The 12,541-nt window shown below is 59.7% G+C and overlaps 1 protein-coding gene across 1 annotated transcript in view; it reads right to left on the bottom strand.

Annotated features, from left to right (window-relative positions):
- The window catches only part of PARVB (parvin beta), a 67,044-nt gene extending 60,189 nt beyond the window's left edge, over positions 1-6,855 (bottom strand). Inside the window, exon 1 of the mRNA XM_081130219.1 lies at positions 6,686-6,855. Within this exon, the coding sequence (XP_080986345.1) occupies positions 6,686-6,803 (118 nt within the window). The 5' untranslated portion in view covers positions 6,804-6,855. The remainder of the gene's footprint in view (positions 1-6,685) is intronic.
- Between the last annotated feature and the right edge of the window lie 5,686 nt (positions 6,856-12,541).

Here is a 12,541-nt window from a genome sequence, read left to right as displayed (position 1 = left end):
CCCCAGTCACCCTGCGAGTTAAATACTCTTCACAGAGCAGGAAACGAGGCGCAGGCGGGGAAGCACCTTCCCCGAGGGCAACGCCTCCCTCCCTGGGCGGCAAGAGCAGCTCAACCCACGGCCGGGCCCCAAGACCAACCAGAGGCCACAGCCACTACAGACAGCCTCCCGCCTCCTCAGCGAACACGCAGAGACCACCTCAATCGGCCCAAGAGCATCTCTCACCGTCCTCTCCCAAGGCAGTGACACAACAGGCCCAGGGACCCAGGCGAGCGGACAGGTGGGCACCGAGCCAGCAGGCTCCGGGGCGCAGGGAACAGCCGTGCGAGGCCCGAGCCAGGAAGGGGGAGCACGGCCGGGCGCCGGGCTGCAGCGAGGGCCAGCGAGGATCCAGCCGGGTCCTGGGGCAGCGTGACCAGCAGGTCCGTCTCCTTTCTGTAACTACCAACGTGCGGCTCAGATGCCAGGCGCAGTGCCAGCTTCACCAGGGACCAGCAGGGGCGATTTCTAGTCTTCCTGTTTAGCGAGGCTGCCAGCAAGTAAGGGCCAGGCTGCTGGCGAGCGACGTCCTGCACGGGCCTTCACCTCTCCGAGCCTCCGTCTGCTCATCTGCAAAATGGGGATGACCGCACGGTACCTACTCCCCAGCTGCGTGTACGGGGAGGCCAGGCAAGGCCGGAGTGTCCAGCGCCCAGCCAGGCGCAGAGGTGAGCATGACTCCTGTGGACTCCGTTCTGGTTTTGCTTTTCAATTCTTTCAACTTTTTCCTTGACCTCCTCTCAGATGCTCTTCTATGAGGCTCGTATAGACCAAGAATGGGTTTGTGCCCAGCCCGTATGGCTCAGCAGTTGAGCATCAGCCCATGAACCAGGAGGTCGAGGTTCGATGCCCGGTCAGGGCACAGGCCCGGGTTGCAGTTGCGGCTCGAGCCCCAGCAGGGGGCGTGCAGGAGGCAGACGATCAATGACTCTTGCATCATTGATGTTTCTCTCTCCCTCCCTCTCTGAAATCAATAAAATCATATATTTTTTTTAAAAAATAGGTCCATTCAGGTTTTGCTTTGAAAGACCATGTTAATTTTCAAAAGAAAAAAAATGGAAGAAGACACTTCGAATGACCCTTTGGGAAGATGACCCTCAAGTTCCATGTATGCCAACGATACATTTCGAGCACCGTTTCGCGGTGTCCCCTTTCCCCACCTGCTCCGAGGGCCCCGTCCACACATTTAAAGCTAAGAGGCTGGAAGGTTCTAGACTCTGTAGTAACATGAGAAGCGGCCAACACTGGGGGTGGCCGTGGTTCCATCTAACCCGACAGCTCCTCCCGGGACTGTTAGGCTCCAGCAAGTTCCATGAGTGAGCCCTGGGAGAGAGGACCCTCTTTAACTTTCTAATAACTTAATATTAGAGAAAACCAAGATCCCAGGGGACTGTGATTTTTCACATGAAAGTATGAAAATGCAGAACCTTAAAACGGGCATCAATTATGAACATGGCCTTAGTCGGGCACCAACAATCCCAACCAGCTCTGGTTAACTAACAAGTAAAGGGCTGAAGACCGGAACCAAGAACAGTCCTTTCAGCCTGGCTGGTGTTGCTCAGGGGTCGAGCGGCGACCTATGAACCAAGAGGTCACTCGGTTTGATTCCCAGTCAGGTCACATGCCAGGGTTTCGGGCTCCATCCCCAGGAGGGGGCGTGCAGGGGGCAGCTGATCCATGTTTCTCTCTCAACTAAGTTTCTCTCTGTCTAGCCCTCTCCCTTCCTCTCTCTCTAAAAAATCAATAAAAACGTATTTTAAAGAACAGTCTTTCCAGACGCCTAATTAGGCCCAGCACCCTTGGCCCAGCCCAGACGCAGCCTCGGAAGCCTCCCTGACAGAGGCAGGTGGCTATTACAAACCAAGCTGCGTCTGTCCTCTCGGGTGGGAAGCGCCCTGCTCCCCCCACCCCGGCTCTACCTCTAACTGCTCTGGAGTCTGGACTCTATGGCAACGCCCCAGAGTCACCATTATCAACACTTGTCAACATTATCAACAACTAACACTTACTGAGCACTGGCTCAGAGGCTGATAAGACTCCAACTCCTTCCTCACATTTCCTCCCCTGGCCACCTAAGGGCGAGTGCCACCAGGACGCCCGTGGGCCTGTTGGGAGCAGAGGCTCAGGGAGACCAAGCGGCAGAGCCATGAGGTTGGGTGTGAGCCGAGCCCTGCGCCCACCCTGCGAGCAGCCTCCCACGGGACCCGCTCCGTTTCTGAGAACCAGCAAGATCCCGTCGGCTTGGAGGTGCAGAGCTGGTATCCCCCCCCCCAGCCCCCCACCTCACCAACGAGAAAGTGAGGCCCCAAAGCTCTAACACTCACAGGATGACACGCAGAGCCCCAAACAGGTCCCCATGGCCCAGGCACTCAGAGCAGGTACCACACGAAAGGGCTCCGCTTGCTGCCCAGAGCCCATCCCGGGACTTCTGGGATGCGCTCGATGGGCCCCAGAGCCCAGACAACGCCAGGGCCAGAAAGAAAGACTCTCATTTGAGTAGGTGGCTCCGAGGAGGGTCCCAAGGGTGTGAAAGCCGCTGAAACTTCTAGAACTGACGGCTCTCCTGGTTCTGCTCTCAGCCCCACAGCCTCAGCAGAGATGAGCAGATCCACACGGTGGCCCCACACGTCTGCAACGTGCTCCGGCGCCGACAAGGGTTTTCTGCCGCTGTGTCGTGTAATAAACGGTAAGTATACTCATTAGGAAGTAAAGCGACTTTATTGGAAACCTAAAATGTTGCAGAGGAAACGTGTTTTCTTGGGTTACGCCCTGTATGTGACGGAACCGTACGTTTGAAAAGAAGAAAACAGCTGGGTCAAGGTGCCTGCGCTTGGCCACGCGCAGCGGGAGGGAGCCATCAGGCGGGCCCGCAAACCACTCACAGCAGGCGCTCGCCCGCTTGTGCGGGATAAACATCCTTCTTTACTCTGACAGCGGGCTGGGGGTGCAGCGGTCAGGGGCTTGGGGGTGCGGTAAATGGTAAATACCAGTTCCTGGGAGTGGAGGCAGGATGTCACCGCAGAGCGCCCTGCCAAGGCGACCTGCCTCTTCCCACCGGGCAGGTGCAGCCGAGACGCCAGGAGGACCACGGGAGCCAGCGATTCCTGAAAGGGGCGCGGGACAGGAAGGCGAGGCCACCGAGGCACCCGGAGCGGCATCACGCCCGGTCTCCCCGGAGGCAGTGTCTCCAGGATTTTTTAATAGGCCCCACACAAAGCCCAGCGCCGCCCCCGCTGACCCGCCTGCGTGGTTCCCTCGTAAATGCCCCTGCACCCCCGGATGACGGTGGAACAAACAAGGAGAAACGCTGGGCTTGAAGATTATGATCAGAATAATAATGAAAGGAAACTTCACAGAGCCACACCAGGCCTCCCTCCTCGGAGGCCACTTCCTCTCGGCCAGAGAGAGGAAAACAGGCGCGACTGCCAGAGATCCCCACACCCCTCCCCGAGGAGGTCCCTGCAACACAGGAGCCAGACGTAGGAAAAGACACCACATATCATAAGTCATTAGGAAACATGAACCAGAACTTCTTTAAAAAATAGATTTACAAAAAAAGAAAGGCATTTAGGACTAGAAATTTCCTGCGCTGGTCCCTGGCAGCTGGGCGGGGCAGCAGGGGCCCCTTGTGGCACCTGCGCGGAGTGGACACTCTCGGGCCCCTCCTCTCCAGGGTTTCGCTGGCCCCGGAGCTGGCCTCGCCCCTTGAAGGATATTACACAGCAGCTGGGGGATCCCTGGGGCAACCCTGGCCTGCCCCCTGGCCAGAGGGACTGATGGAGCCTCTTACCCGTGGTGACAAGGGGACCTCATGTGGGGAGTCCTTCCCTCCGTGCCTGTGCTTCGGAGCTGGTGAAACCGACCCAGCTCTTAGTAAGTCGCTCCTGAAAGTCCCCGGGCCTTCCACGGGGAGCTCTGGGGTGTTTTCTAAGCGTTCCCTTGCCACTCTTCCTGATGCCCCACAGTCATAGCCATAGTTCCGTTTTCTGAACCGGGCCACCACATGACACAACTTGGGTCCCTCCCTAGAACACGAGCCTGAATCACACCGTGAACTCATCCACGGACACTTCCTGCGACGGTTCCTCCCCACCATCCGCCAGCGCAAACCTTTCCTCAAATGATCGCCCTTGGGAGAGGGCAGGAGAGTGCCCCGCCCCCATCCATCCCCATGGGCCTGGTGAAAGCCAGAGCTCTGCCCACCTGGGAGGGTCACACACTACAGGCTCCCAGGTCTCTAACTTCCTGGCAATGCTGTCCCCACCCCCCACCTCCCTTACAGGGGCCTCACCTCCACCCACGCCCCTGACTGTCAGCTTTCTAACAAAGAAGGAAATGAAACCCACCCTGCAGCCGGCAGTGCCCAGCAAACCTCTACGCGCCCTCTTCCCGATCATTCCACGGTAGGCAAATAAGCGCCACCCCCACAGGGGCCTGGAGTCTGGGCCGGGACCTGCTGTGGCTCATGAGCCTCGTGAACGGCACAGGGACAAGCTGCCAGGGCCACAGGCCTGCGGGAACGTGGTGACCCTCAGTCCTTCGGGCCTCATTACCCAGTCTTCACACCTCCCCTCTGCTTCTGGCTCTTGCTCTCATCCCAGAAGACCAGCTGGAAGCCACCAAACCCTTCCAGGTCCCGCCCTCCGGCATTCCTGCACCAGAGCCCCATTGCGGTGTGCGGCCTCAGGTTTCTATGCGGGAACCCCTAAGGGGACCAGGCACCCCGACCTTGAGAACCGGGGCAGGGGATCCCGCTGACTCACACACAAGAGCAGCAACAGCACCTGCCCCCTTCTGCGGTCGTCACGTCTACTGGGCTCATCGCTCTGGTTACTGGGATCCTCGGTGCGTTTAAATGAAAACAGACCGGCCCTCATTTCTGGGGCGCACACTGGTTCACCACAGCGAGGACACGCGGCCCTTCGCTTTGGAGCCTGGGACCAGTCCATGGCTTCAGCCACGTGTTCTTTGCGCTCCAAGAGCGTAAATGTCACCTAAGAAAGCGGGAAAGGTCTGGAGCATTCCGCTCACTTGCCACATCTGAGAGACCTTTCCCGATTCCCTCTGGTCTCAACAGGAACCCGGCCTGTGCTGAGGCCTCCCCGGGCGCTCTGGCTGCGCGGGGCCCCCTTTCCTTCCTGGAGCCTGATGGGACAGTCCTGCTGGTCTGTTTAATGCAGCTGACTCGGGGTCCACGAGAGCGAGAGCCTCGTGTCATTCCCTCCTGGGCCCCCCAGCGCACCCCGCTGCGCGCATTGGGACAGGAGAGTCGTTTACGTCTGCAGTTGCTGTTGGGCATAGGGAAGGACTGAGATGGTTCTCGGTGAGGGAGACAAGTGGGGACACGCCTCAGAGGGGCAGTGGGAATGACAAAGAGAGTGACTGTCATTTATCATCTCGTTTAGGAGGCACAGCTTCACAGAGATTAAGTGAAGGCTTGAGAGAGGAGCGGCCCGTTTGCTCAGGGGGGTGACAGCTAAAGGTGGCAAGGCCCTGACCTCCGGGAAATGAATAACCTACTTTGTCCGAAGCATCCCTGGTAGGAAATGTGCCCGAGGGTAGGGGGTGCACACATCCCCAGCGGGCAGTCTGTCACAAGCATCCCTAAGAAGACACAGAGCACTTGTCCCTGAGAGACCCTGTCCCTGCGGCGCACGTGTCCCAGCGGGTATGCCCATCACAGAGGTGCGCGGGGACGTCCCAGGAGATAATCAGGCTCCGGTGGCTGACGGAAACCCCTCTGCACACTCGTAACTCCAGGTTCCTTCTGTCCCCACCACCTGCCTGAGGCCAGCCCCGGGGCGCCTCCTCCGCCAGCTGCCTTCTCAGGGTGGCCCCTTCCCGGAGCCACCATCACCCGCACCCAGTGCACCCATCGCGAATCAGTCCCAGGGGGAGACTCTCCAGCTGAGCAAAGGGAAAGCTCAGGAGTGTCCCCCTGGGAGGGGCCCTGGGGACAGCCCTGTAGTTAAAGCACACAAACGGCGCCGGAGGTGACATCCCTTGTAACTCTACAAACGTGTAAGAGGAGGTGGGTGGCTTTTTAGAATTATTCCCAATGGGCACCTGGGGTAAAAACCAGGGACCTCTGTGGTCCTTGCTCGCAAGAGCCCAGGGCCTCTGGGCTCCCCTTCCCGTCCCCACCCCCGCCCCCCATCCAGTCCGGGGCCCGCGCACCGCCCAGGCCACCCCGGGCCAGCCCGAGCCGGGGCCGCGTAAGTGCCCACGGAACGCTCGTGGGGGGTCACAGCCGGGCCCGGGGGGCCGCCCCCGCTGCCGACCGCGACCCGCGCGGAATCAATGGCGACTCCGCGGGCGCCCCCCCCCCCAGGCCGCGCCCTCCGAGGAGCCGGCCCCGTTTCAACGACGCGGGGGCCTAGGGGGGCTCCAGGAACCCCGCGGGGGCGCGCGGCCTGGCTGGGGCGAGCTCGCGGCGCTCGCGGGCCCGGGGGAGGTGCCGGGAGGGTCACGGCCGGTCCCCAAGGTCGCGGCTGCGCCACGCGGGCGGCGGGCGGGACTCGGGCGCGCGGAGGCGCGTGGTCCCGGCGGGGGGGGGGGGTCGGGGGCGCGCAGGCAGCCGCGGTCCCGGCGGACGGGTGGCGGGAGGGACGCGTGGCCCCGGGGCTCCCGCGGGGCGCGCACTCACCCTCCCGGGCCTTCCTCCTCCTGGCCAGCGTGCCGCCCAGCTTGCCCAGGAACGACTCCTCCTTCATCCTGGGGGCGCGCGGGGTGGGCGAGCGCGGGGTGGGCGACGCCGAGGACATGGGCTGCCGGCGGGCGCGGCGCAGCGTGGGGCGGGCGGGGCCGCCGCCCGGGCGCCCCGGGGAGTGGCCGGAGGGCGCGGCCCCAGCGCCGGCCGCCGCCCCGCCCCCGCCCCGGCCCCGCCGCCCTCCGGGGCGCCCAGGGCCAGTCTGCGGCCCCGCTGGACCGGCCGCCCCGCGCCGCGCGCCACCCGCGCTCCGCCAGGCGGGCAGGGGGACTGCGGCTGCTGCGCCCGCGGGAGCCCTGAGCCTGGCGCGCCCCCGGGGTCACTCGGCCACGTGCGTCAAACCACCACACGCACAGCTCCTTTCACGCGCTGAGCTGCTGCCCAGAACCAGGCCTGGGGCTGGAGGAACCCCTCTGATCTGCCCCCATCCTAGGGAGCAGGGGGCTGTCTCCTGAGGGGGTGGGGCCGCCCCAGGGGCAGGTGCTCAGGCCCAGGGGAGAGCCGGACCCCAGGGGCCAGGGGAGGCAGGTGCCAGTGGTCCTGGGGCCGGGAAGGGCTTTAAGGCATGAGGTGACATGGTCCGCCCTGGGTCCAAAGTTAACTCGCCCACGTGTGCACAGCGCTGGGAGGGGTAAAGGCCAGAGGTGGGGAGACGGCTCCCAGGGCCAGAGGTGGGGAGACGGGCCCCCAGGCCCACGGTGTTTAGGAGAGAAGCGAGCAGGCTCTGGGAGACCCTCCCAGGTAGGAGCCCCGGGTCTGAAGGAGTGGGAAGAGTTAAGGCCGGTTCTGGCTGGGCCCGGGGATGACAGGTGGGTCAGTCACCCAGGGACGGGCTATCGGGAGGTCTGGCCCCGGAGGGGTAGAGCCTAGGTGTGCACGAGTGGGTGCGGTTTTTCCATCTCCCTGGCGCTGGCTCAGTGCCTCACCGCATGCGGCACCTGCTTCTGCTCCACTCAGCAAACCCGATGCCGGCCGAGTGGCTGCCAGGCCCACAGTCCCGCCGGGGGTGCACAAGCCGCAGGACAGGGCCTTGCCCTCTGGGAGCCTGTAATCCGGGGCCGGACAGGACAGGAGCGGCCGCTGCCTGGTGTGGGCTGCGTGAGGGGGTGAAGGGAATGAGATCCGTGGCCCTGGGAGGGCCCCTGAGCCGCTGACAGCCTGTGAGCCTTACCTGATGGTAGGGTTCCTGGAGTTTTGTAGACATCGTCTGTATCAAAAGCATAATCATATTGTAAACGCAAGCGTGGTGCTTGTTCCTAAGAAGTGCATACGCAGCAGCTCCTCCTGGGTAAACTTCATGTGGTTCCCCCAACCCCAGGCTGAGGGGACCTCTGCGTCCTGGCTAAAAGCTCTGCGTTCCTTGTACCTCGTCGGCTGGAGCATAGGATGATTTCTTGTCTAATGCAGCTTGGAAGACTTGAAAATATATATATTGTGTTAGTTGTAATGGGTTTGTTTTGTCTCGTGTGTGGCAGAGGACAATCGAGAATGGACTTGATGGCCCGGCCGGGCGTGGCTCAGCAGCTGAGCATCAGCCCAGGACCCAGGCGATCGGGGTTCGATTCCCGGTCAGGGCACATGCCCAGGTTGCGGGCTCCATCCCCAGTCAGGGGCATGCAGGAGGCAGCCGATCAGACTCTCATCATTGGTGTTTCTCTCTCTCCCTCTCCCTTCCTCTCTCTGAAGTCAATAAAAACTTTTTTTTTTTTAAAACAATGGGCTTGATGGCTGTGGGTTCGTTTGCATTTCTTTCAGGGTTAGAGGAAGGGGTAAGAAAAGATCTAAACCCCCAGCGGCCCCCCTTCCGGTCCTGGCTCCTAGGGAATCCCCATGGCTCTCTCTCTGGGCCGGTCATCTAACGAAAGGACTCTCCAAACCGTGCTATGGAGCAGTAAACAGAAACGTTTGCCTGAAGTTCGGAAAGTGTTGGTTTTTAATAAAAGAGAAAATTTAATGAGAAACGGAAATAGGACCTTACCCCCCAGCAGCTCCATTTCTTAGCGTGCCACCCGCGGCCGGTTCGCTCCATAGTCCCCACTTGGAGGGTAGTTCTGAAAATCGCATTGTGCGCGCCGGCCCCTCCCCCTTGGAAAGAAAACCACTTGATTTGCTTTTGACCTGAGGCCACTTCCTTTTCAGCTTAGCTAAGGAGGGGAACAGACGCGTCGCGGGCACACTGGGCCCCACTCCGTGTGACCTCGGTCAGCCTCAGTCGCTCATCCTGGCCGTCTTTCCCGTGAGTGGACAGGCGCCGGGCCGTGCAGACGGACGCAATTAGCCCGGACACTGCAGCTGAGGCAAACCAGCCTGAAAGGTAACGAGACGGGAGCCCTGGCTGGTGTGGCTCAGTTGGCTGAGTGTCGCCCTGAGCACCAAGAGGTCGCCCGCTCCACTCACCACCAGGGCACATGCCTGGGTTCCGGGCTTTATCCCCAGTAGGGGGCGTGCAGGAGGCGGCCGATTGATGTTTCTCTCTCTCCCCCTTCCTTCCTCTCTCTCTCTCAAATCAATAAAAACATATATTTTTTTTAAAAAAGTAATGAGACAGGAGACTGGATAAACCAACTGGTATACTCCCCCAGTACAAGAGGACAGAGCAACCGGGAAGGACAGCAGCCGGGGCGGGAGGGCCGGACGCCGGAGGACACGCTGGGTGGGTTCACTTATTTGCAGTTCCAGAACACGCAGCCTCTTTTCGGGGCTGAGGGTGGTCAGCCTGCGGGGAGAGGCAGCCCTGGGTGATGCCACGCTCCAGGGGCTGGGCGCGGAGCTAGGCGCCCAGGTGTACACCCGGGTACGTGTCCTGCACTGCGCACCGGGGAGTCGTGCTTTTCGCTGCCTATCGGTGACACCTCCGAAAAGTCTTGGGGGGGCAGAAAGTAAATAAACAACAGCCCTAGAGAGGATGATTGGAGGTCTCTGCCATACTTGCGTTGGATCTCATTCCTTACCAACTTGTCACTTAAAACACTACGGCAGCTGGGTGAGCGCTTAGAGAGATTTTAACAGCCGCACGCTTCCCCTCACTTCCAGTCCCGTACCGAAAGAGAAGCGGCATCTTCAGAGACCCGCAAGCACCGAGCTGGTTGGGAGAGGAGGCGCTCACCCGAGGGAGCGTGGAGGCTCACGAGTTTTTTCTAGTTTGTGCATTTCCACACCTCCCAGCAATCCGAGGAGCACGGGGTGTGCGGGGAATGAGGGGGATACTTCACCGATCCAGCGACTGGGAAGACGCCGTTTGGGCCGGCGATGCATTCGCGGGGCTCTCTGCACTTGGGGCGGCGTTCTCAGACGTGCTGTAACTGGAGCATCCGAAGCGGCCCTTTGAGCCGTGTTATTTAACCGGCCTGCTGGTTTAGCGACCCGGCGAGGGTAACCTGTGATTTGCACCGTGAGCGCTGGGGGTGTGGAAAGAGGACCAAACTTGCCTGGAATTTTAAAACGGTGCTGCTAACACTTTCTCCCCACACGAGCCAAGCACGAGCCACGGACTGCAGCGCTCAACAGCCTCTCGCTCAAGCGGTTTTGGGAACATCAGCAAACTCTGAGACAAGGGAAGTTGGATTTGCATTTACTAGCAACTCCTCTGAGTTTTGTTTCTGCACAGTAGGCAAATTAAACTGCGTGTGCACTCTGTTCCCCTAAATGTTTTATAGATGAGGGATGAATGAAAAGTTGGCACCAGGCTATCGATTCCTAGTCTTCTGTGGAGAATGGGAAAAGCCCCCTAACAGGTTATGAGTTCTGAGAGCAAATTCCTTGAAAAAATGTCAGTACATCTCATGTGGTGAAAGAATAAAGGCAGGCCCGTTAGACATTCACACTTTAGTCTAAATTTCTTTCGCCATCCATTTGCCACATGCGTATGACCTGCCTGCAAAAATAAAAGTCTTCCCTTTCCTCCTCCCTCCAAACTCGGGAGTAGCAAGGGAATGTGAGCTGTGCTTTGGGTGGAAGGGAGAGCGAAGAAGGGTGCTGGGACTTTGGGGCAGTGAGCTTGCTCCTGGCTGGTGGATGAAGTCGGGAGACTTGGCCGCCACAGCACGTCATGAGCACATCCCTGGGGCCAGTGGTCTAGGGCACGGTCCGTAAGGAGCCAGACAGGGACTATTTTTGACTTTGTGGGCCACACAGCCTGTCCTAACTCCCCAACTTTGCTGCGGTCGCTGGAAAGCAGCCACGGACAAGACACAAGCAAACAAGTGCAGCAGTGTTCCAATAAAACTTTATTTGTGTGCACTCAGAAACATGGATTTCCTACCATTTTCACATGTTATAAAATATCCTTCTTTTGTTTGTTTTTCAAAGCATTTAAAATGGAAACTCATTCTCAACCCACGGGCCGTGCAAAACCAGGCCCTGGCCCAGACTTGGGAGCAGGCTGGGCCAAAATGGAGTTTCGCCTCCTGCACATTTTTGCCTAAAAACTCTAAGAGTGGTAATGATGATGGTACCAGTGGGAAAAAAAAAAATCAGTGTTTAAAAGATGACAGTGATCAGATCCTGTTGTCCTGGGCTCCAGGGGAGTGTACGCAGTCTCTCCCCGCGACAGGAATATTCCCACAGCACTCCCCGCAGTGGGCCAGTAACAATCCCACTCCCGTACCTGGTTCTGTAAACCCGCCTGCACTGTTATAAGGTCGGCGCTCGCCACAGCGTGGCTGTCTCTTCAGGAAAGGGGCCCACCCAGCGGTGCGCCTGTGATGACGTCAGTCGTAGTGGAGGCCAGCGGCAGGGGAGGGTGGTCGGGACAGGACGGAGCCACCCGCCAGATGAGTGAGCGCCACCCACGCAGCTGGGTTTTCCATGTTGCGCCCCTGGGCATTCAGTCATCCCGCAAACACTGAGTGTGACCGAGACTGAGGCGAGGTTCCAGTCCTTGGGACACATCGCAGACAAGCGAAGGCGACCTGCCGGGCGGGTCTTACCTTCTGAGGGCGGGGAATTCAATTAGCAATTTAAAAAACCCAGACACAGCCCTGGCCCGTGTGGCTCCGTGGTTAGAGCGTTGGCCTGCACCCCGAAGGGTCGCAGGTTTGATTCCTGGTCAAGGGCACGTACCTGGGTTGCAGGTTCGACACCTGGCCCCAGTCAGGCTGTGTGTGGGAGGCCACTAATCGATGCCTCTCTCTCTCCCCTCCTCCCTTCCACTCTCTCTAATAATCAATGGGAAAAACATCCTTGGGTGAGTGTTAACAAAAAAAACAAACCACCACTACACAGCTGTGCATTTGACATACATGTGTGTGTACGTGCATACATGTGACACAGATACACATTTTCACGGAAGCCCAGCTCAGGACCTTGCCAAGGGAAACGCCAGCGTGCATGGCTGCCAGTGTCAGTGCAGAAACTAACAACTTCATGTCTCCGTGGAGCAAAAGGAACTGGTTTCAGAAGCGCCCCGCGTACATCTGACGGAGCTCGGGCCGACCTGGATCACCGGCGAGGAACAGCCGCATATAAACGACACGGGCTTCCACTCGTTCGGGTTCACGGCTCGAACCCAGAACTGTGCCCGAGGTCGCTGCCTCCCGGCCCCACCCTGCTTCGGGCTAACGAGGTCGGGAGGTCGGGAGGCCGAGCGGCCGCGGGCACAGGCGCTCCCCAGCCAGGGGCAGCGGGGAACACGGGAAGCTCGACCTGCGAGCTCGGCACCCGCGGGCTGTGACAGTTCCAAACGCGCACAGAGATCGGGCAAACGCAAGGCTCCGGGGGACTGTTCAACCACCGGTGCCACTTAAATATGTTTTTTTAATGATTTTAGAGAGAGAGGAAGGGAGAGGGAAAGAG

This window comes from Miniopterus schreibersii (assembly GCF_964146895.1).
Source record: "Miniopterus schreibersii genome assembly, chromosome: 2".
NCBI lineage: Eukaryota > Metazoa > Chordata > Mammalia > Chiroptera > Miniopteridae > Miniopterus > Miniopterus schreibersii.
Note: the sequence above shows the minus strand (reverse complement) of the source record. Positions and strands in the feature narration are given on the sequence as shown.